The sequence below is a fragment of the Octodon degus genome, unplaced genomic scaffold (genome assembly GCF_000260255.1).
Source record: "Octodon degus isolate 3935 unplaced genomic scaffold, OctDeg1.0 scaffold00282, whole genome shotgun sequence".
In the NCBI taxonomy this organism is placed as follows: domain Eukaryota; kingdom Metazoa; phylum Chordata; class Mammalia; order Rodentia; family Octodontidae; genus Octodon; species Octodon degus.
The window spans coordinates 761,925-786,980 of record NW_004524858.1 but is presented as its reverse complement, the minus strand read 5'-3'; the positions used below and the strand labels follow the sequence as shown (position 1 = coordinate 786,980).

The 25,056-nt window shown below is 56.2% G+C and overlaps 1 protein-coding gene across 5 annotated transcripts in view; it reads left to right on the top strand.

Moving 5' to 3' along the window:
• Positions 1-5,886: 5,886 nt before the first annotated feature.
• The window catches only part of Crtc1 (CREB regulated transcription coactivator 1), a 55,193-nt gene continuing 36,023 nt past the window's right edge, over positions 5,887-25,056 (top strand). For all 5 annotated transcript variants that reach the window (XM_004646853.2, XM_023707205.1, XM_023707204.1 and 2 more), the window contains exon 1: positions 5,887-6,039. In XM_004646853.2, coding sequence (XP_004646910.1) covers positions 5,914-6,039 — 126 coding nt within the window. In that variant the 5' untranslated portion in view covers positions 5,887-5,913. The remainder of the gene's footprint in view (positions 6,040-25,056) is intronic.

The following is a 25,056-nucleotide window of genomic DNA, read 5'->3' as shown; positions in this document are numbered from 1 at the left end:
CACCTGGGCTCCGGCTGTGGGAAAACGCCATCCCGAGAGGGGCCTAGAGCGACTCTGGGGCCTTGAAGCCAGCGAGGGGGTGCGGGGGGGCTCCGGAGAGTCGCTAGGGTGGCTTCCGCCCAGTCGTTGGCGCCAAGTCCTGGCTCTCACGCCTCGCACGGGAGCCTCGACTGAGCCTGCCCAGGCTGGGCACTGCGCTGGAGCGGGTGGCACCAAAGATCCTGGTTGAGCAGGCAAGAGCAGAAAGCCAGCACACCCCGGGGCACCATCTGGGTGCTGGCTCCAGGCAGGAGGAGACCCAGCTGGGCCCCCACCCATGCCCCAGCTACCCTCAGAACCTGACTTGGTGCCAGCAATATTGTGCTGAGCCTTGGGGGCAGATTTAAGGTTCCCTTGAGCCTTTGTTGGCTGGGTCTTCCACTGGGGTGGCTTTCCATCTGGCCGTGTTTCCCAGCTCAGGCCAGCAAGCTTTAAGGGGCTGGCTGTTCTAGACAGGGAGAGGCCTTGTTCCTTCTCTCGCTTACTGCTTCCTCTGTGGAGATGATGCCAGGAGCTTCTGCAGCCATCTTGTGGCCATGAAGAGCAAGTTAAGGGAAGAAGAAATATATTCTTTTCTTAGATCCCTGAACTCAAAAAGCATGCCAGCTGCATCCTGGCCCCTGCCCTCCAGACTCCTTGTGATGAGAGATCACAGTGCCTGCCCCGACACTCGCACCCGAATGCTTCAGTTATGATCAACAAGCTGGAGTCTTTCCACTGTATCTGAGTCAGGGTTTTTATTTGCAAGCAGCAAGCATCAATGTAAGTAGCCCAAGCACGTGCTAAGAAACTGGCATCTCACAGAGGTGGCAGGAAAGTTGCAACTACACATGGAAAACAGTAGTTGTCAGCACTGACCAGGAGGCACATGCCTGTGCTCCTAGCTACTCGGGAGGCTGAGGCAGAAGGGTGGCAAGTTCAAGGCAGCCTGGGCAACTTAGTGAGATCCAGTCCGTACATGAGTGAAAGCCTGGCAAGTGCAAGGTCCTGAGTTGGATCCCTAGCATCACCAAAAAAAAAAAAAAAAAAAAAAGTGAAAAGGCTGGGTGGGCTCAGTGGTTGAACACCTGCCAAGCACTCATGAGTCCCTCGATCCTCAGTGCTGGAAAAGGAAAAAGAAGGCAGGAGAGTGGCTGAGAGTTCAAGACCAGCCTGCACAACAAAGTGAGCACAAGGCCAGCCTGAGCTCTGCATAGTGAGACCCTGCATCAAAAAGGAAAAAAAAAAAAAAAAAAGATAAATCCAGCTTGACTTCTCCATCAGGTAGGTGGGGCCCTAGGCATCCTGGACTTGGGACATCAGAGGAGGGACCTAGGTTGGGGAGCCTGCTGGGCTCAGCTGGCTTTTAGGACATGCATGGAATTGTGGGTGTTATCGGGAACAGGGCCCAGATGGCCCTAAGTCACTGCTGGCTGTCTTCAGGGGCAACCTGAGCCCATCCTGGCTCACCTACCCCATGGGGCCCTCGTGCTCTCTGCCTGTCCACCAGGCATGGGCTTCATGTCTGCACTTGGTGTGGATGATAGGGATGGAGCCCAGGGCCTTCACACCTAGCCACAGCCCCAGTCTTTTTTTCCTTTTTTTTTTTTTTTTCTGCAGAGGACTGAACCAGGGGCCTCCAGCTTGCTAGGCAAGCATTCTACTGCTGAGCTGCAAACTCCCCCTTCCCCCCGTCTTTTCTGTTGTATTTCTTTTTCCTTGAGACAGTGTCTGGCTATGCAGTTCAGGCTGGCCTCGACCCTCCTGCCTCAGCCTCTGCAGTGCTGGGATTACCATGCACTGCACCGACTCCCAACTTTTTTCTTTTACATTTTGAGACAGGGTCTTCATAAGTTGCCCAGGATGGCCTCCAACTTCCAACCCGGCCAACTCAGCCTCCCAGAGCCCTGGGATTTCAGGTGTGCACCACAATGCTGGCCTTGTTCTTGTTTCTGCTGGGGGCTGGAAGTGGTAAGAGCTCTGAGCAGGGGATGCTTCTGTGTCTGCAGCCTGGACAGTCCGAATTCGCCTCCATATCATGCAGGTACCTCAAGACACCTAAGTCCCTCATAAGAACTGGGAAGCAGCATGAAATTAGCATCTTCTCTTGGCTGCCAAGCTGCATGCTGCATACAAGGTTATGTTTAGTCCTCCTGGCAGCCCGCCCCAACAAGTGCCATTCGCTACACTTGCTGGCAGAGGCCGGTGGGCCCTAGGAGCACCCTGGCTGAGGCCTGGCCCACATGGGCACTCTCCTGAGTTGCGGCCTCTCCATAAGGTGCCTCAGAGGCTTGCGGGAGGTGTGCACACAGACAGGGCAAAGGGCAGTCTGGGGAGCGGGGTGGGCCGTGCAACGGTCCCGGGCAAGGCACAGTGAGGGGGGAGCCACAGAAGGGCGGTGCTGCTAGGGAAGCTGGCAGGTAACAGATGAGCCAGGCGGGGCTACAAAGCTACAAGCAGACCTGGCTGTGGTGTGCAAGATGCACTGTAACTTGAGGGAGACATTAGCACTTGGCCCTGCCTAGCCCTCTGGGATCAGGGCCAGCCAGAGAGTGACCTAGAGAGAGTGAGCCCAGGCAGAAGGACCTGGCTCTCCGTGGATACCGGATTGGTCTGGGAGACGGGAACATTTGCGATGGGCTTTAAGGGATGAGCAGGAGTTTCTCCAGCTCTCAGGGAACATTTCTGTGCTGTGTCTGAGGAAACAGAACGAGCTCAGGTGGGCACAAAAGGCACCCCCAGGTTCTCAGATGCTTTAGGGGAGAGGGAAAAGGAGAGGGAGATACTGCCAGCCTTTGAACTCAGTCTGCAGGGAGGAGCCCAGGGCCCGGAGAGCACAGTGCTCCCGGGATGGGGGAGGTGCTGCTGGAGGCCAGGTCCTGTGGAGAAGCCTAGTCACTGACAAGGTGCCGCGGGGGCGCGTCAGAGGATGCAGAGGAGACAGCACTTGGAGATCTGCAGGGAGTGGTGGTGGGGGGTGGCAGAAGGGGGTCCCCCCAGAAACCTCAGGCAGGTCTGTGCCCCTGTGAGCAGCGGTGACTTGCTGTGAGGGGAAAGGAAGAAGGGAGGCAGGGAGCACGGAGGGGAAGTGGGAACCCTGGGCCTAGGCTCTGACCCTGTTGCCCTCCTCCCCTGGCCTGGGTCCGTGTCCTGGCATCATGCAGCGAGCAGGCTGGTGCTCCCACTGATCACTCAGGTTCTGGGGACCCAGTAGGGTGAAAGGGGTGCAGGAGGGGTTCTTCAGCCTTTCCTCCTTCTTGTGAGAGGGTCTTTCTTGCTAAATTGGCAAGGCTCATCTTGAACTTGGCGATCCTCCTGCCTCAGCCACCAGATTAGCTGGGATTACAGGCATGTACCAGCTCGTCAGCCAGCCAGGCACTTTGCATGGGCTGGGCGGTTGCCACACACTAACTGCATTTAAACCATGTGGACACCGGCGTGGGTCAGGAGCCACGCTCTGCCTGCGGTCAGGCTCAGGTCCAGTCCCGGCTCCCAGACTTGCTTACCTTGCTCTCAGCAGCCGCTGTCTTTGTTGCTGTCCTGTGTCCTCTATGACCTTGGGGTGGCCAGATGCAGAGCACTCAGCCTCACCCTTGACGCACAGGAGCTGTAGACTCAGCGCCAGGGTCAGGAAGGGGATGCTAACTAAACTTACACAACAAGGGAGTATACTTCCAGCTCATAATGTAAAGGGCAGGCAGGGGTGAAGAGCTGGAGAAACAGATTGATAGGGGGGCTCAGATAATGTCTGCTGCCGTTTTTTTTCTTTTTGTACTATTATGATGAGGCTAGGCAAGTGCTTGATAAGTGGTCTACCACTGAGCTACATCCCCAACACTTACTCATTTATTTTTGCTGTGCTGGGCATCGAATCCAAGGCCTTCACACTGAGCTATGTCTCCAGTTTCCCCTTCTCCATTTTTTAAAAAATTTTATTTCGAGACAGTGTCTCATGAAGTCACTAAGTTGTCAAAGGTAGGCTCAAACTTGAGATCCTCCTGCCTCAGCCTCCTGAATGGTGATATGCCCGCTGTGTGCCACCATGCTTGGTTTATTTTTTTTTATTTTTTTAACTTTTTTTTTTTTTTTTTTGCGGAACCGGGGATTGAACTCAGGTCCTTGTGCTTGCCAGGGAAGCGCTTATTCCACTGGGCCATCTCCCCGGCCCCGCTTGGTTTATTTTTGATTTTTATTTTGAGATGAGGTCTCGCTAAATTGCCCAGGCCTTGCTACCTTTTGGCTCAGATGTTTTCTGTGAGACCCTCTTCTTCACGTGGCGAACTCGAGCAGTGGCAGACTCCTACCAGTCTTTATAAACTAGATGGCCAAAGAAAGGGTCTTCTCTTTCCCACGGTTCAAACAAAAGTTCCAGAATTGCATCTCATTGGGGGAACTAGATCACGTGCCTGGTTCGAGCCAATCACAATGGGGGGGTTAGCATTGGGCTGCGGTGATTGGCCAAGCCTTTCATTTAGGGCGGGGTCCTTCCACTTCAGGCTAGTTTGGTCCACGTCTCAGGTATTGAAAGTCTCGGAAGGATGGCTCTTGACACTAGAAAGGGTGGGGCAGGGAAGATACTTATTAGGTAATAAAGAAGTACATGAAAATGCTGGAAGCCATATGAATAAAAAAAACCTAAAATAGGGCAGTGGCAAATGCCCAAGCCACTCCAAATGAAAATCTGTGTATGCACATGTATTTAATATGCACATTTTATTAAGCTCGTAAAACGTGAGTAAAAGCATGCTTGGAAAAAATTGGTGTCCCGTATAATCTCTGTCAGCATGCCTCCACAGTTCCCAACTCTAGGATAAAACGAATCTGGAGACCCCACCCCCATCCCCATCTTCCCCTGCAGCCTTTCTTGCCTCCCACTCTGCAATTCCACCCCGGAATCTGGTTCTTCTCATTGGTGGCTGGGGTCCCTCGCTTGCTGGCATATAGCTAAAGGTTCTCTCCGTGCTGCGGGGAGACTCCGCCCCCGGCACTGGCGGCCGTGGGTGGGATCCCTGGGTCCTTCTGTTGGCACCCCACGGCAAGGCAGAAATCCTAGCTCAAGACCGCAGCTGGGGAAGCGCGCAGTGAGGAGGCTGAGCCTCCATATTTCCAGTCCTCAGGGCTGAAGTATGTGAGGGGGAAGAAAAAGGAAGGTGTGAGAGGTGATTCTGCAGAGCGTGCATGGGTCAGGGCTGAGGCCGAGGGCCCCTGCTTTCCTGACCTTGGTGGTCCTCGTGTCGTTCTCAAGCCGCCCAGCAGTGGTCTTCTTGGTCACTCGTGGGTGTTGCCTTCCCCTCCCTCACTGCGCATCCTGAAAGAACGGGACCGCGTCTGCTTGTTCATGCGCACCCCAGTTTGCTCGGAACACAGTAGGCGCTTCGCACACGTGCAGGGAACGAAATGAATTTGAACGAATGCACACGTCTGTGAATGGTCGAAGTCCCGAACTGTAGCCACAGCTCCGGGTCCGCGCCCAGACTCAGCCTCGGGGAGTTTGCTGCCTGTCCGTGGGGTATGCCTGGTTCGCCTTTGTGAATTGGGAGGACATGGTTTAGAATACCTCCCTCTTGATGGCTTGAGCACCACAGCCTCTTCGCTAATTTTGTTATCACCCAAGCGGCCGCTGTCACCAGTGCGCCCGCGCCCAAGTTCCCACTCTTCCCACTCCCCCGCCCCCTCCCCCGGGCGCCCTGCCCCGCCCCCAGGCGCGCGCATGCGCCCTCGGCCCCTGCCGCGCGCCGCTGCGGTGCGCCTGCGCCCCGCTCATACCCGCTGGTACGCCTGCGCTCTGCTGGCCGCTCGTGGGCCCGGCCGACGCCTGCGCGGTGGCTTGGGCGAGTGGGGGGGAGAAGAGGTGGTGGAGGAGGAGGAGGAGGAGGAGGAGGCGGCGGCGAGAAGATGGCGACTTCGAACAATCCGCGGAAATTCAGCGAGAAGATCGCGCTGCACAATCAGAAGCAGGCGGAGGAGACGGCGGCCTTCGAGGAGGTCATGAAAGACCTGAGCCTGACGCGGGCCGCGCGGGTAAGGAGGCTGCTGGCGCCGACCCGGCCAGGAGGGCGCTGGGAGGGGGCGCGTGTCTGGCGCGTGCACGGGCTGGGGGCGCGCGGCGGGGGCGGGGCGCGGCGGGGGCGGGGCCTGCGCGGGCGGGGCCTGCGCAGCCCACGGGGACGGGTGTCCCCCACCGCGTCCCAGCGACAGTCGTGGGCGGTGCGGTCCCGCAGCATCGCTACCTGGGCGGGCAGGTGCTCCTTAGTATTGCTACTCGGGCAGGACAGGTGCCACCCTGTCGTGGTCATCGCACCGTTACTACCGGGAGAGAACAGGTGTCCCTGTTTCGCCGTTACCTGAGGGGAACAGCCGCCCCGCGTTGTTACTACCCCGAGGGGCAGTGTCCCGTGTCAGGACTTCAGCAGGGGACAGGTACCCCCACGCTCTTGCTACCTGGGAGTCACAACGGCTGGCACTGGGGTGTAGCAGCTGAGTGCTGTTGGCAAGCAGAACTGTGAGCTGGGAGTTGGGGTGCAGGCGCTTCCCCATCATGGGTACCCAGGCAGGACTAGGGCTTCCTCATCATTGCCACTAGGGAGGGACCTGGGAGGGACAGGCGTCCCCACATGTTGGGACCAGAGGGGAGCAACTGCCCCCGCATCACTGCCTCCTCAGGGAGAATGGCGTCTGCATAGTTGTCATCTCTGTCCTGCTCGGGTGCTGTGGCAGGGGCAGACCTGGGGTGGGACAGGTGACCCTCTCTCTGGGACACTTGAAATGAGCTCAGCTGCTGCCGCCGTGGGGATCTGGAGAGCATTCAAGAAGGTGTGGAGTCCTGGACCTTGGAGAGGGGACAGTTGTCCCATCCCTGGGCAGAAGGGGGGGCCTGTGATGGTCCTGCCAGTGGGATGGGGACAGTTGGCCACATGTGGGCCAGAGCGGGGGATGGGTTTGCCTCAGCTGCTCGGCTGGCTCAGCACACTGGGCCTGCGGGGCAGGCTGGGCTCTGCCAGGCTCCTGGCGGTCTGAGCAGGTACCCTGCAGTGTCACCTGGAAGCTGCATGGCTGGAGCCAGGCCTGGCTGGGATTGAGCCCAGAGCCTGGCTGCTCCGGGCCCTGCAGCTTTGCTATCCTGGTTTCCTCCCTTGCTCTTGGTGGGACCCAGTCGCGCCCCCTGGGCACTCCGGAAAGGTGTGCGTGGGGGTTGTTCACTACCATCTGCTTCCTCAGATAGAATTTTTGGATCATATTATTTTATAATCAGTCACTCATTAACCTAGGAAGTGTGTCTTCTTTATTCTTTGGGTTTGTTTAGCCCACATCTGTCCATGTGCTCACTGTTGGCCAGGCACTGCCTTGAATGTGCCAGGGCCACCTCTACTCCTGCTCCAGCACACAGAGAGAGGTCCTTCCACTTCCATCCCTGACCCTAGCGGCCCCCGATCTGCTTCCAGTCCCTGTGTCTGAGAGTTCACACCCTGTGTGTCTGTGTGGTTGGCTGCTGTCACTCAGCATCGTGTGTTTTAGGTACATGTGCATTGGAGCAGTGTGTCAGTTTCTCGTTCCTTTTCATGGCTGAGTAGTATTCCTTGGATGACTGTGTATCCCATTTGTGGTTTGCTCAATGGTCAATGCATTTGCAGGTGCGGTTCTCCCAGCCCTGGCCTCAGTTCCTCATCTCCTCCCTCCCACTGTCTGTTGCCTCCTGTTTACCTGGTTGGGAGCCACCGACCCTGAGGCGAGGTGAACGTGTTCTGGACATAGAAACAGCTGGGCTTTCAAGGAGTCAATTCCATAGCTGCTCTGCAGGGGACATTTGTTTGCATCTGAGGGCATTATTTGTCATTGTAAATGGTGGCAGCTGGTGTCACCTGAAGGGTCCTTGCCCCCTGTCTGGGCCCTGAGGCCGTGACACTTCTGGCAGTCAGCAACCCTGCAGCGCTCTAGAGTTAGGCTCTGTACCCTGCCCTGTGCCACTGTGGGCCGGCTAGGACCAGCATGAGCAGGCTCACGCCCAGGCTGGTGGCCTGCTGTGGCCGGCACCTGTCCCTGCTTGGACGCCAGGGTGCTTGCACCTGTAGACAGGAGAGGCATAGCTGTTGCTCAGGCTCTCTGCTGGGAATGTCTGGGGACAGCAGTCCTTTACCACAGGTGCCTGGGTCCTCCATGGGGAGGCTGCCTGCTGTGCTGGGGGTGCTGTGGCCCTGTGCTGCATGACACCAGACAGGTTTTTTAACCTCCCTGGGCCTCAGAACCCAGCCCTGTAAAATTAAGACAGGCCAGCCATTCACTTAGTGACACTTTTTGCACCTGAGAGGGTGTTGGGTGTCGGGACAGAGGTGCACAGGCCACATAAGGTTAGGGGCATGTTGAGCTGGTGTGGTCTTGGGGGAAACAGGAGCGAGAGAGGTAACAGCCTGAAGCATGCCTGGGCTGGGCGGGTACCATCAGCAAGGGAGGGAGGAGCTGCTGCCTCCTGTGGTCCCTGCACCTTAGGTCCAACTGACAGTAGATCAGAAGTCTTTGAAAAATAAAAATTGTACCTGAGCTGGGTGTGACGGTACACACTTGTCACTCCAGCCTCTGGAGGCTGAGGCAAGAGGATAGAAAGTTTTGAGTCCAGCCTGGGCAACTTTGCAACTCAGCAAGACCCTGTCTTTAGGCCAGGGAAATAGCTCGGTGGTCTAAGTGCCTGCCTGAAAAGTGCAAGGACCCGGGTTCGAGGTCCCATACTGATGCCATGCGCCCTGTGCTGAGCTGGCCACCAAAACTGGGCAAGGTGGTACATGCCTATAATCCCAGCGCTGGGGAGGCTGAGACAGGAGGCTCACTGAGTCTGAGCTGTGTAGCGAGACCTTGTACAGAATAAATAAATAAATATGTAAATAAATAAAATATATATATTTTTAAAGAGCCTGTCTTCAAATTTTAACAAAAGGGCTGGGGATGTACAGCCATGGGTTCATCCCCCTCCTCTCTGTGTTAAGCGTGCATTTGGGAGGCTGCCTGCACTTACAAGGGCTTGCAACCTGCTGGCTTTGGGGTCTCTAGGGTTCCTGGACCCTCACCTTTGGTGGGGTGTTATACACGCAGCTGAGAGCTGTCAGTAGTGGCTTTGAAATTTCTTCCCCCTTCCAAGGAGACCCCGTCCCCTCCCCCAGCCCCTGACCTGACAGCCTGCTAATCGGCTTTCTGTCTGGATTCCCCTGTTCAGGGTGTTTTGTATCAATTCAGTCACATACCATGTGACCTTTGCGTCTAGCTTGTCACCCGGGGCATGTTTTTGAGGTCCATTCATGTCATAACCTATATCGACGTTTTATTTCTTTTTAAAATGTTTGGAGGTAAAGACAGACACTGAGTCACACCCATCACCGTGGTCTTCAGGTGTTCGTTCAGTTCGAGCCCTGGATGTGGGCCACACGCCTGCCGTCCTGGCAGCAGGAGGCTGAGGCAGGGGAGGATCCAGACCAGCCTGGGCGACAGAGTGAGCTCAAGGCTGTCCTGAGCTGCGGAGGGAGACCCTGTCTCAAAAGATGAAAGAGAAAGAAAAGCACTCATACTGTTATGTGGTCGCTGCTGCCGCTCCTTGCCGCCTCCAGACCGCAGCGCGCTCCTGTCGCATGGGCTGTCCTGCTCTTCTGTCACCTGCGCTTGGACTCTTGGGTGATTTCCACCTTCTTGATGCCAGGAATCGTGCTGCCATAGATATTGGAATCTGTTTTTTTGGGGAAAATTGGCAACCCGTGTCCAGTTTCGTTTTGGGGTAGGGTCTCACCAAGTTGCCCAGGCCAGCCTCAGCCTTCCGAATGGCTGGGATGGGGGGGGGGTGTTGCTGTGTCCAGCTGTGTCCTGTGTCTGGTGGACGCGGATCTCTGTTTGTGGCTCAGTGCTGAGGAGTGGCCCTGCTTGGTGGCTGTCCCTTCCCCTAGGAAGTGGCTGTGGCTGTGAGTGGAGTGGATGTGGGATGCGTGGTTGCCTCGGCATCCAGGCCAGGGGTGATGAGCTGGTCTGGGGGTGCCCAGGGGTGAGTGTATGTTGGTGTCGTTCTGTCAGCAGAGCCTCCAGATGGGAGAGAAGGGCTGGGGTCTGTGCCCTGCCAGCTGGGGCTCAGGACACAGCATCTCTCATGGATGGGCCATTGAGCAGGTGGGCTGGTGAGAGGCTCTGGCCAGCTGGGCGCAGTGGCACACACCCGAGGTCCTGGGTACCTGGGAGGCTGTGGCAAGATGGTCACTTGAGCTCAGATGTTTAGAATCAGCATGGACGACATAGCACAATAAGACCTTGTCACCAAACATAGCAAATAACAAGAGCCGCGGTGCCCTGGCGGAGGCTTCCTGTGACTGGTGGCTCTGTTGAAGAGTCTTCCCGTGGTTGGCGCCTCCTATGAAGCAGGCCCAGGCCACAGCACAGCCCTGTCAGGGCGCGGGTGACTGAGTGCGGAGGCTGCCCCCATGCTGGCCTCCGTCCCGGCACTGGCACTGTCGCCTCCAGGCCGGCTGCTGCCACTGCCTGGGCCATCTGTGGCCTCGGCAGCCACACAGGCATCCCTGGGCACCGTCTCAGGACCACAGCCTGCTCTGTGAGTGCAGCCCCTGCCTTGGCCTGGGTTGGCTGAGAAGGCTTTTGTCACGCCTGGGATGGAACAGGCCCTGTTTGGAGAGGGGCTTCTGTGGGTGTAGCTGGGGTTGGGATTGAATGTGGAGTGGCCTCATCCAGCTGTCATGTCCCCCTGAGGAGGAGATGCTGGCTGCAGGAGCGCAGGGAAGGGAAGGTCAGGAGCGCATGGTGTGCCTGTGTCACACTTCCACCTCCTGTAGGTGGTGCCTGTGGTCACTTTGCTCCCACCTGTCTGTGGTCACTTGTGGCGGCTGCTGTGGACCTTCCCAAGCCAGCGCAGAGTGTGCCTAGCACCCCTGGATGCTGCCTGGCGCAGGGGGAAGATGGCTCTCTGCCTTTCCTGCAGAGTGAAGGGCCCCACCCCACACTGTGCTCTGAGCATGGCAAGAAGACAGTGACAAGCACTGGTGGTGACATGCACGATGAAGAGTGAGAGTTTGGGGTTGTACCTTTTTTTTTTGGCCACACGGGATGACACCCAGAGACGCATGCACGCCAGCCAGCCCACTGAGCCACATCCCAGCCCTTTTGTTGTTTGAGCTGAGACAGATGCTTACTAAGTTTCCCAGCCTGCCCCAGGACTTAGACCCTTCTGCATCACCCTCCTGCATTAGCCTCCCGAGTAGCTGGTGTGATGAGTGTGTGACACTCTGCCTGGCTTGGGTGGTGCCTTGAGGAGGGCCAGGGGAGTGACCGGAGCTTCTCCAGGACAGGGCAGAGGTTACCCTGCCCTGGACTGGCCTTTCTCCTTACTGAGAACGGGTGCTCAGTCTCACACCCAAGGAGGTGTTTCTCCCCTATCTTACAGATGGAGGCCCATGGTAGTGTCTCAGCAGGGAACAGGAGGAGCTGTGTGAGAAATTGGGAGCTGAGGCAGGAGGATCACAAGTTCATGCTCAGCCCAAGCAGGTTGTCAACTTCCTGAGGCCTTGTAGACAGGGCTGGCAGGGCAGGGGCTCCATCCCTGGGTTGAGAGCAGCAGCTACGATGGCGCACAGCTTGGTTCCTGCTACTCATGAGGTGGAGACAGGAGAGTGCCCGGAGGTCAGGCGCCTGAGCCACCCTGGGCAACACTGTCAGACGCGCCCCCCCCCCCCCCAAGCAAACCGGAGGGCCAAGGTGACACTCGCATTGCCCAGCGGCCTGTTTTCCTTCATGTACCTCAGTTTTTGGAGCCAAGCCCACATTTCCCCATGACCTAAACGTGGCAGTCATAGTTTTGGGTGGATCACCTTGCTTTTGGAGAAGGTGGCCCTGGGGTGTGGCCACAGGGACCTGTGTGTGTGGCCCACAGTGCCTATCCCATGAGGGCTGTGTCCCCAGGGTCTGCAGGCTGAGGGCCACATTGTGTCCCGTGCTCTGTCTGGGGGCATCCCTACCATGCGTCCCCAGGTGCGTTCTGTGCGCTCCCCAAGCGAGCCCTAAGGGTCCAGCACAGCCCTTTTCATGTTTGCGAATATTGAGATGGTGGCTCTGCAGAACAAAACAGTGCAGCCTGGCACTCTGGTGCTGGCACTGCCCCAGGTCATGCAGCCTTCACCTCTAGGCTCCAGAGCATGTCCACCCCAGAGGCCCCATCTCCACAAGCCAGCCCACCCCAGCCCCAGCAGCTGCTGACCTGCATCCTGTCTTGGTGGTTTCCCAGGCTGGACCCGTGCTGTTGCTGGGTCACACACAGTGTGGCCCTGTCAGGCATCTCTAGCTCAGCAACACAGTGTCAAGCTCCATCCACGTGTCTTGTAGGTCTGGGCCACCTGCTTCTTGCTCTGTCCCCACTTCTGGGCTGCTGTGGACACTGCCCGATAGTACAGGATCTGCCTGCATCCCTGCCGCCAAGGAGCATTCCTCAGGTGGCAGATACCTGACAGGGTCTGTGGGCCACCTACTCAGGGAGTCCAGGAGGGCTTTGTGACCCGCAGCATGCATAGCTCCTGGGTGCCAGGCTGGGTGCAGACTGTTGCCAGCTGAGGGTGGGACCTGCTGTTGAGGCCCTTTTCCCTGGCTGGCCCTCAGGCTTTCTTTTATTTTTTTACCGTGATGCTGGAGTGTTGCATACCAGGTTTCTGGACAGGCACACTACCCCTGAGCTGCACCCCCAGGCCATTTCATCCCCTATTTTGAGACAAGGTCTTGTTATGTAGCCCAGGCTGGCCTCAAACCCGTGATCCTCCTGCCTCAGTTTCCCATGAGCGATTACAGGTGTGCGCTTCACTCGTGTACCTGATGGTAGCTCACGGTTGCACTTTGTTTTTCGTGGTATCCCAGCACCCACAAAGAAGTAAACCCTTTCATCTTTGTGCCATAACGTTTATGTAGTCTGTTGTTTAATAACTTGTGCCAGTTGTTAGCCACTGGATTGATAGTCTAACTTGCTAGGCCAGGGCTTGGCTGACTATAGCTGCTTTTGTAAATAAAGTTTTAGGGCTGGGGAGATAGCTCAGTAGAATAAGTGCTTGCCTGGCAAGTTCAAGGCCATGAGTTCAATCCCCAGTACCGCCAAAAATAAAATAAATAAATAAATAAATAAAATTTTATTAGAACGTAGGCCACACCCACTTCCCTTCTGCAGTGTCTGTGGCAGCTTCTGTAGGACAGTGGAGATGATTTCTTACAGCAACTGTGAAGCCCTCTTGGGTGGGTGCCCGCTGGCCCGCAGCTCCAGCGGGGAGAAGGCACAGCCTGAGAGGCTGGAGGAGGCCACACCAGCCGTGGTGCTCCATGTCTGGGCCCCCTGGGAACCCAAGGAGCAGCCCCCAGGCCCACCAGCATTCTGCTGTGTAGCCCTGAATGGGTTCAGGGTTGTGAGTGGGGTCAAGGACTCTGTTTGTGGCCCTGCTTGGAGGTCTGGGAGTCCGGGTTCCTATGAAATGGGACAGCTGGTCAGCTGGTGCTGGGTGGTGTTGCCAGTGGCCGTGGAGGTACTCTTGAGGCCACAGGCCCTCTGAGTTCGGCTGCTTTGGGGCTCGGAGAAGCCGAAGGGAGTCAGTACATCTGCCAGAGATCCCAAGAGCTGGGCCTTCTCCTGATATGATGTCTACGGAGCATTGATCCTGTTTACTGCAGTACACAGGGCCGTGCATGCAGCGCAAGCTGGGTGCTGGAGGCGGTGCCGGCAGCCTTGAGAACAAGTGGAGGGCATGGCGGTGGGTAGTGCTGGAGCTCACGGCCACCCGGGGAGGGCAGCCGGGGAGCCAAGTGGGGCCTCCCGTGTTCAGACAGGCGCAGCGCTGGTGGCTGACGATTGCTCTGCGACAGGCAGCACCCGGGCAGAGCCCTGGAGCAGTCACGAGCGCCCTCTTGCCGCAGGGAGCTTGGTGCGAGCCGCGCATGCAGGTCTCACACAGTGTGCATGTGGATGGCACATGCTGGCCCTACGGGGAATGTGTTTTTCTTTGTGGCAAAAATATAGTTTTCAGAAAACTTATTTTGTAAGTTTGTTGAAAGGGTCTAGGGTAGGTTTCTAGGCGTGAGGCCATGGGGGATCATGCTGGAGGGCCACCTCCCAGTCATCACACAGGCACAGTCGCCACATGCTTATCTCACGTGCATGGACTCTGGAAGGAAGTTAGCGCCGATAGGCGTCAGCTGCTGTCCTGCTCACATCTGCCCCGCCCGGCCAGAGTGCCCCAGCCTGGAGCACAGTGCAGCCACCCTGTCTCCTGGTGGCCCTGTCTGCTTGGGGTAGGCCAGGTCAGCTAGGCCAGCAGCTGTCCGGCGCAGTGTGGGCCCCTGGGGATGTGCTGGCAGTGCAGGGGGCACAGGGCACCGTCTGACCTGGGGGAGAAGGGTGCCTGGGCACCACAGTGCGCTCTGTCCCACGGGATGCTGGCCACTCTGCCACTGTGAGCATTTGGAAGCCTCGGGCTGTTTTTGTTTGTCAGGATGGGCTGGGACAGTGGGCAGGGAGCAAAGGTACTGCTGGTACCCCAGGTTGCTCAGGGTGCCCCACCCACAGAGTTCTCCCCATGCTGTGTGGTGCAAGCTGAGCCTGCTGCAGGTTACAGCATGTGACAGCCCATGGCACCAGTCCCGCCTCCATGTGTCATGGTGGGGAAACCGTGGCTCTGAGCACCCGTGTGCCATGGGCCATCCCAAGGCAGCCTGGCGTTGTGTTCCCTCTTGGGCTGCCGCTCCAGGCCCTGCGCCTGGTTGGGTGGGCAGATGCTGTGGGCTGCTGGGACCCCATATGTGGCAGAGATGGTTCTCAGCATGGGAGGGTGATGGGCTGGGGTGGGCGTGCCGGCCGTGGGTGTTGGGGAAAGGGAGGCTCCAGTGGGGCGACAGCAGGTGTGGTGGGGCACAGGGGTGGCAGGAATGACCTCGCTGGGGTCTGTGTGTCTGTGCCCAGGGGATTGTGGCAGTGACCTGTGGTGGAGCCTGTGGCCACCCCCTGGCCTAGAGCGGATTGAGGCCCAGGAGGGCCGTAATGTGAAGTGGAGCCGGGCTCAGCACCAGGGTGGGGCCCCAGTTTTCCACTGGGCCCCATCTGTGGAAGCTCACTGGGCTGGCCCTGGCCCTGGCCCTTCCTGAACCCCAAGGTCTTCATGTCCATCCCTTGCATGCTTCATGTGCCCAGAATAGCCCTGCCCGGTCCTGCCCCCTGTGGAAGGCTGGTGGCCCCAACCCTGCACTTGCCCTGGTGGGAGGAGGGCTGGGGTGTGCAGGAGGTGACCCCAACTTCTGGCCAGTGTGTGTCACAGACCAAGGCTCCTTCCTCTCTTCTCCTCGGGCTGCCACATCCTGAGCCCTGAGCAGAGGGAGCTCCCTGCCCTGGCCGGGGATGGTAGGGGTGCCACTGGCCAGATGGGGGTTCAGACGTGCAAACAAGAAAGTCGCCACATGCCTTGAGGGCCGGGATGCAGAGCGTCAATATTGATTATTTGCCAAGAGGAGATGAGGCGTGGCTGGCCCCGTCCTGCGGTTTTCGGCTAGGTGCAGAGGGCAGTGCCACAGGGGCAGGCACAGTGTGCCTGGCATGGGCCACACGCTGTGGCCACAGCTCCTCCCATGTCCTCCCATGACTTGAGGGCACAGGCTGGCCTGGGAGAGAGGGAGCTGCAGCGCCATTGCCCTCGGAGCTCCCAGGCCAGTGTGAGATGGTTGCCCTGCAGGCTGGGGTGGGCAGCAGAGCCTGTCCCCTCTGTGGTAGTCTACACTGGCTGTGCCCGGCCCTGGGGACGCTGCCCGTAGGTCTGCTGGAGCCCTGGTCCCAAGGAGTGCATGACAGTGTTGACCCTGGAGCCTCACAGAGACTGTCTGCGTGAGGGAACAGTTGAGCGGAGCCATGAGGACAAGGACAGGCCCCAGGATAGGGTGTGGGGCCGTGTAAGGCCTGCTGGGTGCCAGCCCATGTGTCTAGGCACAGGTGCGGCTGGGTGCTGCTCTGTGATGGGTGAGAGGCCTGGTTCTCCTCCTGGCCCTGCACACCGCGGAGGGGTTGGGAGTCTGGCTCACAGGAAAGCTGGCAAGGAAGTGTGCGTTACATGGCCACGTCCTTTCTGTGGTGGCTGCCACGTGGAATAATAGCATCACTTCTGCAGCAGAGACTGCACGGTCACTTCTGCTGCCCCAGACTTGGGCTCTGGGCATCTGCCTGCAGCACAGCTGGGCCCAGAGACACTGGAAGGAAGGGGGCAGCTGCAGAGACGCCATGGTGCCCTCAGTGTAGAGCAGCCTGCAGCGCACTGTCCTGCTCTGGGTGCTGTATGGGGAAGTCCCCAAGGACATATTCCAGTCTTTTTTCTTTCTCTCCAATACTGGCGATGGAATCTAGGACTTGCACCGAGTTGCACCTGCAGACCTTGTAGTTTATTCTGAGACAGGGTCTTGCTAAGTTGCCGAGGTTAGGTTTAAATTTGAGATTCCCCTCCCTCAGCCTCCCAGTACCTGGGATGCCAGCTGTGTGCCGCCTTAAGTTTGCGATTCCCCTCCCTCAGCCTCTGAGTACCTGGGATGCGGCTGTGCGCTGCCTTTCCAGCTTTCGTCGTCCACTTTTGTAGGCTAAAGAACCCGCCCCTCCCCACAGCCCACTGACCCATGGGCAGGGGTAGAGCCTAGGCCTTGTGTTCACACCCGGCCCCTGCCTTGACTTGTAAGGAAATTAAACTGTGTGTGTGTCCAAACTTCAGTTACAATTGAAAAGAAAGCAGAGGCTTCCCGTTTGCTCTGTCATCTGGCACGCCTTACCTGGCTGCAGAGGTGGGATGAAGTGCCAGCTGGACCCGCGCCCAGCAGTCTCTGCGAGGAAGCATCAGGGTGGCCAGGCAGGGCGCCGGACCGGTTCTTTGGGGCCACAGCCGGGCCCTGGATGCAGCATAGAGGCTCTGTGGCTGCAGAATGGCCTCACTGGCATAGGTGTCTCAGTGGTCCTTGCACGTCCAGAGAGCCCCGACAACACTCGCTCACCTCTGCTGTGAGCACCCAGCACCCATCACACCAGCGCTCCTGCAGCCCTGGGCGGGTGGGCCGAGGCTGTGATCGGGACGGGTTGGCTTTAAGCTCCCTGAACCCTCGCTCACTCCACCCTGCCAGCCGCAGTGGCATGGCGATGTGACCCTCTGCAGCTGGCTCTGCACAGCAAGTGTAGGGATGTGCTGCCTGTGAGGGCCAGCCGTGCCTGGGAGCCCCATGCCAGGACACACGTCTGAGCCTGTTTCCCATCTGGAATGAAGGCTGTGGAGCCCCATGTGGAGGAGCCATGTGGGTTAGATGGCAGGTCCTGCAGCAGGCGTACACTCTGGGATGGTGACCAGCCACCACAAGGTGCCACTGGAATGTGCACGTGGCAACTGGCCTGGTGCCGCTGTGTCCTCCTTGTACTGGGCGCGGGCCGGGTGCATCTGGGTGGCTTATGGATACTCTGCCATTCCCTGTGCAGAGCCACCTGTGGGCAAGGCGAACGCTCACCACAGAGCTGCACCACTGGCCTGTTTCATGTTCTACCTTTTAATTTGGAGACAGAGTCTTACTGAGTTGTCCAGGCTGGGCTTGTTGAGGCCCTCTTGCCTCAGCCTCCCAGAGCGCTGGGATGACAGACGTGTGCCGCCTTCCTGTTTCCTTCACTGTGTGGTGCCAGGGTGTGGCATCCTCTGCCTGGCCCCGGCCTGCCTCCCCTGTGCCGGCTGCTGCAGAGCCCTTCACGCGCCCTGGGGCTGCGGCTGCTCCTCCTCCGGAAAATGTCTCCGCGAGGCTTTCACAGACCACTTTAAACTGTGTCGCCTTTTTACGTATTCTGGATATTAATTCCTTATCAGCTACATGATTTGCAAATATTTCTCTCATTCCCTGGGAACGGGACCTTCCCCTTCTGCGGATCTTGTCTTTGATGCACAAATGGTTTTAATTCGGCCGAAGTCCAATTTCTATATTTTTCCTTTTGTTGCCTGTGCTTTTGCTTTGAGATCCAAGAAACCAGTGCCAGAGCCAGTGTTCCAGAGCCTTCCCTCCACTTTCTTCAGGGAGTTTCATAGTTCCAGCTATGTGCAGCTTAGATTTATGGCATCAGCATTTGTAGATTCAGTTCCATGTTGAGAGTTGCAGCTTGCAGCTCATGGCTGTCCCACTGGTCCTGGGTCCACCCATAGTTCAATTTATATGCGTCCTGCGGGGAAGGTCCTACTCCTCCTGCTGCATGTGTGTCTTAGTGACTTCTTGTTGCTGAGAGAGGTATCCAACACCCAGAGTTAAAGGAAGAGAGGTCTGGTCTGTAGAAGTTTCAGCCCATAATTGGCCGGCTCCAAGGCAGGGTGGCGTGGCAGAGGTGCAGCCGCTCATGGTGGGCAGCACGCAGGCCGGGGTGACCGCAGCTCTTTCTGTGCCTTCCATCTCATCCAGGCTACTCAGGGCGGGCACCACTTACACCTTTAGTCCCAGCACCCCTGATCCTGGCATTGCACCATAGGTCAGTCCAACCTCACACACCACAGACCCATCCCTGGCTGTGACCACAGGAAGCTTGGGGGCATCTGGACACAGTCCATAATGACACGGGAGTCCCATGTCCTGAGCCCTGTCCTTTCCTTGTTGGTGTGCAGCTGCCATTGTTGAGAATACTGTGAGGTTTCGTTTCTGGGCTGTCTTTGACCCCATTGATCTGCACATCTGTCATTGTGCCAGTGTTGTGCTAATTTTCATTTCCTGCAGTACTAGGGATGGAAGCCAGGGCCTCATACTGAGTTACATTCCCAACCCTTTTTCATTTTTTGGGTGCTGGGATTTGAACTCAGGATCTTGCGCCTGCCAGGCAAGTGCTAAGAACACTGAGCTGTATACCTAGTCCTTTTGTTTTTCATTTTGTTTTTGAAGTTTGTTTTTGAGACAGGGTCTTGTCATATAGCTCAGGCTGGCCTCTATCTCACAGCAGTCCTTGTGCCTGAGCCTCCCAAGTGCTTGAATTACAGGTGTGGGCCACCACGGAGTCTCACTATTGTAGTGCAGGCTGGCCTTGAACTCGTGGTGATCCTCCTGTCTCCGCCTACCCAGCACTGGAATTACAGGCATGTGTCATCATGCCCAGTTTTGAGGGCCAGCACAGTGTGTCCAGAGTTCTGGGGCTGGTGCGGCATGTGGTACCAGAATTTGAGCAGGGGACCTTGTGCTTGCCAGGCAGGCACTTAGGCCGCCAAGCTATCTCCCCAGCCCATCCTTTTGAATTTGAGATAGAGTCTTGATCAGTTGCCCAGGTGAACCTTCAACCTGCAGTCCTCCTGCCTCAGCCTCCAGAGCAGCTGGGGCAGCAGTTGCAGGCCTCTGCATGCGCCTGCTCCCACTGTTGTGATCACTGTGGCCTTATAGTGACTTCTGAAACAAAAATGTGGCAGTCTTTCAGCTTCATTTTTCTTCAAGACTTTGTTAGATGAAGATGTAGGTGTAGGCTAAGACCTGAGCAAAACCCTGCTTGCACAGGGCCTATCATGAAGAATCAGTGACTGAGAGCTCATCTTAGTGAGCTTTTAGGGGCTGGGGAGACGGCTCAGTAGAATAAACGCTTGCCTGGCAAATGCAAGGGCCTGAGTTCAATCCCTGGTACTGCATTTGCACAGAGAGAAACCATCAGTGGAGTGAAGAGACAACACACAGTGTGGGAAAAAATTTGCCAGCTGTTTCTCAGACAAAGGATTACTATCTAGAATATATGAAGAGCTAAAAAAACAAAAAAAACCCCAAACAGACCCCCCCCAATTTAAAGGCCCAGTCCAAAAATAAGCTGAAATGAACATACTTTTCTCAGATAAAGATGTAGAAATAGCAGATGAATATATGAAAAAAATGTTCAACATTGCTGGTCATTTGAGAAATTCAAATTAAAACAAGGCTGAGATTCCATCTCACCCCAGAAAGAATGGCTGTCATCAGGAAATCAGCCAATAACGAATGCTGGAGGGGCTGTGGGGGAACAGGAACTCTTCTCCACTATTGGTGGGAAGGCAGGCTGGTGCAACCACTGTGGAACTCAGGGTGGAGAGTCCTCAAAAAAGCACCACCACTCACAAACTTGGATTGGAGGTCCCACTGAAGCCAGCTGCCCCCTTTTTTGGTATCTTCCCAGAAAGAATTAAAAGTATCGCACTATAGCATTTGACACGCTCTCACGTACAACGGCACAGATTTCAGTAGCTGCACAGCCCAAATGCCATCTGCAGATGCTTGGATCCAGGAGAGGTGCTCTTTACATGCAATGGAGCAGACCTCTGCTGTGAAGGAGGTGCTGGGAGCGGCTTCAGGCACGGGGACGCCCTGAGGGCACACCCTTACACGAGATGAGCTACACACGCATGTGTGAATCCTGCGCTGTTGGCGCAGTCTGGAGCAGGCAGAGTGTAGGTGCTCCCTGGAGCTCGTTTTGGCTGATTGTATGCAACAGATGTTGTCCAGAGACCCTGGGGAGCGGAAGGTATGCTGGGGCACACCCGCATTTCCTTCTGGGTGTATTGTTGCTCTGGAGCCTTGGGTTCCAAGGACGCCAGAGGTGGGTGATTCCAGTGAAGCGCTGACAAGGCCTGGGTCAGAGGATGAGCAAGGGGGGATGTCGATGGTCTCTGGTGCGGGAAGGCACTTTCCGTAGCTTTGGAGGGTCTAGACACCTTCGTGACTGGAGGGAACAAGGACTTCGCTGAGACCACAGGTGTCTGAGTCTCACCCCGGAGGCGCTGTTGGAGCACCAGTGGCCACAGGCCAGAGTTCACGTGCAGCTACCTGCAGGCCTTGGAGGACTCCAGTAGCAGCGAGCAGTGGGTGGGCTGGTGGGCGGGTGGGTGGGCGGCGCTGAGGCTGGAAGCTAGGCAGCGGGATTGTGCATTACCACCCCAAGAGCAACGTGGAGACTTTTTTTTTTTTTTTAATGTATTCAGTACAGAGTCTTCAGGGTCTGCAGGGTCTCGCTACACAGATGAGACTCGTAGTGATTCTCCTGTTTGCAGCCTCCCGAGCACTGGGACTATAGGCACATACCGCTACGCCCATTATCAGTCACCATCTCAGCGCGCCCAGGGGCAGCACTGGCATGGCCAGCCAGGGGTCGATCCTGGCCACTCACTGTGCACTGTCTAAGCAGGCCCTTCCATCTGCTGAACTGGCTGGCTGGCTCCGTGCAGGCTCTTGATACCTTTGTGGACCACATGAAAAACATTGGCGTCTTGAATTAGTTGACGATCTCCTTGTAGCCCACGCTGCAGCTTCTCCATCGTGGGATGTGGGAAGATGGGGCCGAAATCTTAGCCCAGCTGAGATGTGGAGGCGCGGTGAGAAGTCGGCTGCCCAGGAGTCACCGACCCACCTTTCTCGGGCCTGGGCAGGGCTTTGGAAACAGGGTAGCTGGTCTAAGGAGAAGATGGCTGTTGTCACAGCTGGATGAGGGTGATTATGCTTGTAGCACAGAAGCCTGAAGTACAGCCACAGCTGGGAGACAGGTGTGCATTTTAGTGCGCTGATTAAAACTCCTGCAGTTTGGGGCCCTTTTGTGAAAAGTTACGTAGAGGTGCTGGAATTCTATGGTGACCAGACGGGCCCAATGTACACCAGTTACACATGTGAGGGAAAGCTCCCAGCCCATCCGATGCCCACATCTACTCGTACAGCTTTCTAAAGGGAGGGCTGGGGAGATGGCTCAGTAGAATAAGCACTTGCCTGGCAAGCACAAGGTCCTGAGTTCAATCCCCAGTACCACCAAAAAAAAAAAAAAAAGTAAATAAATAAAGGGAGCAAAGAGGCACCAGGAGCGGAGCTGCTGAGTGTGCCTAGGGTTTTGTGCCAGGTTGTATGATGTCATAAGCTGACGTTAGAATTGCACGTTGCTTAGGAAATCAGGAAAAGAAGGGCCAGCCAAATAACTCAGCAGATTAAGGCACCTGCAAGCAGGCGCAGGGCCCGGGCCTTCTATCCTGGGCCTGCTGTCTGGCCGCGGCCTGGGGCACACTAAGAAAGCGATCAAGACTGGGTGTGGTGACGGTACCTGTAATCCCAGCTCTTACAGGGAGCTATAAACAGGCGATATACTACGAGTCTGATCTAGTAGTGAGGCCCTGAACACCCTGTAGACCCTTCCCTAAAATACAGACAAAAAAAAAAAAAAAAAAAAAAAAAAAAAAAAATCAGGAAAAGAACCCTGTAACCAGGGGAGAGAAGTGTTGTTTGGCCTCCTGGATTTTACTGGGTGCACTAAGAACATGACTGCTTGGAGATACGTGGGGAATTATCTGAGACACATTCTAATGGCGACTCATCTTGGATGGCCCAGGAAGGCCTAGTGGCCAGCCATCCACTGCAGCTGCTTTGGGGCAAAAAGTGATTGGAAGGAAGGTAAAGGCTTGGCTTGTGAGAGCAGTGGTAGCTGGAATGCTGCTAGGAGGAGGATGGAGGTGTCTTTGATGTATTTTAAAGCAGGATCATCAAGACCTAGTGAAGAATATTAAGCGGACAAAGAAATCAGTGAAAAAATACAGCACTGTGAAACCAGCATTATAGTAGTACATTTTAGTTATTTTTCAATTATAGCCGAAGTGGGTTTTTTTAATGTATGTAGTACAGGGTCTACAGAGTCTCACTACGTAGACCAGACTAGTGATCCTCCTGTTTTCAGCCTTCCAAGTGCTGGGATCGCAGGCGTGCACCACCACGCTAGGTCTCAATTGTCATCTCAGCTTGCCCAGGGGGTGGGGCCCGCGCAGCACCCTGGGGTCGAACCCTATTCCCTGCATCTGCCTAAGCAGGCGCTTTAATCCTCTGAGCTATCTGGCTGGCCAGCCCTCAAATATACTTATTTAAGATTTTAAGAAAGTAGTTTATATGACCGTAAACTTTTTTTTTTCCTCTTTTTGAGACAGGGTCTCACCATGCAGTCCAGGCTGGCCTTGAACTCACTTTGTATCCCAGGCTGGCCTCAAGCTTACAGTGATCCTCCTGCCTCAGCCTCTCGGGTGCTAGGATTATAGGCATGAGCAACCCCGCCGGGCTTCTTCTATAAACATTATTTTTATACCTTTTATATTTCATTTTGTTGCTAGTTATAGTTGAAAAAACTCACTGCCTTTGCTCTTTGTAAACATTTTTTTCTATTTTGTTTAATTAGAAAATATAGCTGTACAGCAGCTGTTGTTAACCGATAACTTGCCTCATTCTTGTGTCATAAAATACAGAGCTTATTAAAAAAAAAAACACAGAAAACACAAGAACCATCGCATTGTTTCTCTGGCGTAATAAACCACAAGTACAAATAACGACCGAAGTGTACAACAGGTGCTGGGAAATGGGGAGAAAATGCTCAAATGAGTAGGGGAACAAGGGGGAGGCAGAAATGAACAAGAAAGTAAGAGTAGAAGGAAAATGGAGACAACTTTTATAAATAAAGAGGGTAAGAGGGTCGAAGGCGGGGAGGGGGGCAAAAAGGAAGTGAGTTCTGTCGTGTACAGTGCTGGATCCCGAAGATGATTGTGATCACTGTGTAGATCTAAAATATACCAATGAAAAAAGAGACTGTGTTAGATACTTGAGGTCCCTTGAGTTTTGTGTGAATTTTAGGGTGGGGTTTTTCATGTTTGCTGAAATGTCCGGATAGGTGTGTAGCTGGCGTTAGGTAGCACTGAGTCTGAACCGCGGTAGCTCACCCATCCTTGCTGCGTGGCCTAGAGCATGTAGCTGGCGCTGCCCTGGCTCCTGTGTCTGTGACACCCTGCGGAAGGTCTGCTGTGGCTGTGAGCGGGTTCCCTGCAGGAAGGCTGCCTGGAAGAGGACAGCTCTGCATGGGACAGAAGGGACAGCTCCAGCGGGTGCAGTGGCTCACCTGTCAGTCAGCTACTCAGAAGGCTGTAAGTCTGAGGCCACTCCATGCTGTGTACCTTGTAAGTCCTTGTCCCAAAATAAAATCACAGAATGGCTGGGTTTGTAGGGCTGAGGCTCCATATGTCAAGAGGGTCTGGTGCTTTCCGCGTAGGCTGAGTAGGTGTGGGGCGTGGGCAGGTGGGAACGCACTGCCTAGCCCTGTGTGCTTTGGAGGTGCGGGTGGGGGGGTGGGGGGTGGAGGGCTGGTGCTGGGGAGGGAGCTGGGCAGTGGGGAGGCTGGGAGGGCTGCTGGCCCTGGAGGGGTGTGGCCACCCAGGGCGCCTTTGGTGGCTAAGCCTGCTGTTGCTGTGCCCAGGGCCCTGGGACGCCTTCTGTGCCTGTGTCCCTGTTCTGGTGCAGTGGCCCTCACCCGGTCAGCTGCCTCTCTGATCCTTCTGTCTTGGTCCTTCTGTTCCTTGCTCACCCATGACCTCCAGCTGCCTCTTCATCACATGCCCTGCTCCATCCCCCAAACCTCTGGCCCCTGGTGCAACTCAGCCTTGCTGCTAAGGGCTATTACCTTGTCCCCACCTGGGGACAGTGCTTGCCAGCTGACTGACCCTCCGTCCCTGGGAGACCAGTCCTGCCAGCTGGGCTGGACATGCAGGATTCAACGAGGTACTGCCCAGAAGCCTGCATCCCAGTTGGGCCAGGCCCTGACCCTGGAGGAAGCCCTCTGCAGGCTGGCCACCCCTCCTGCGCCCGAGCGCATCCCTTCCCACAAGGTCTTCTCCCAGCACTCAGCAGACCTCAGTTCGGGGACAGTGAGTGTGGTGGGCAGCGGTGGGCAGCTATGGTGTCTGCTTCACCGTGACACCCAGCTCTTTACCTTCCTGTCCCTGCCTTTTGAGAGGGGACTGCCACTCCACCTGGGCCGCAGTGAGAAGCCAGGTCACATTCAGCCTTGGTGGCCCTGGCCCGTGGCCCACTGTGTGCACGCCAGCCCCTTGGAACCAGGATTGGGGATCACAGACCCTGCCCTGGAGAGGTGCCGCTGGCTGCTGTGGGCATGGCTAGTGCGTCAGGACAGTGGACAGGTGTGATATGAAAGTGAATTAAAAAACAAAAGTTGACCAAAGTTTGCATTGTTTGGAAGTGTCCCTTGGCCCTTGG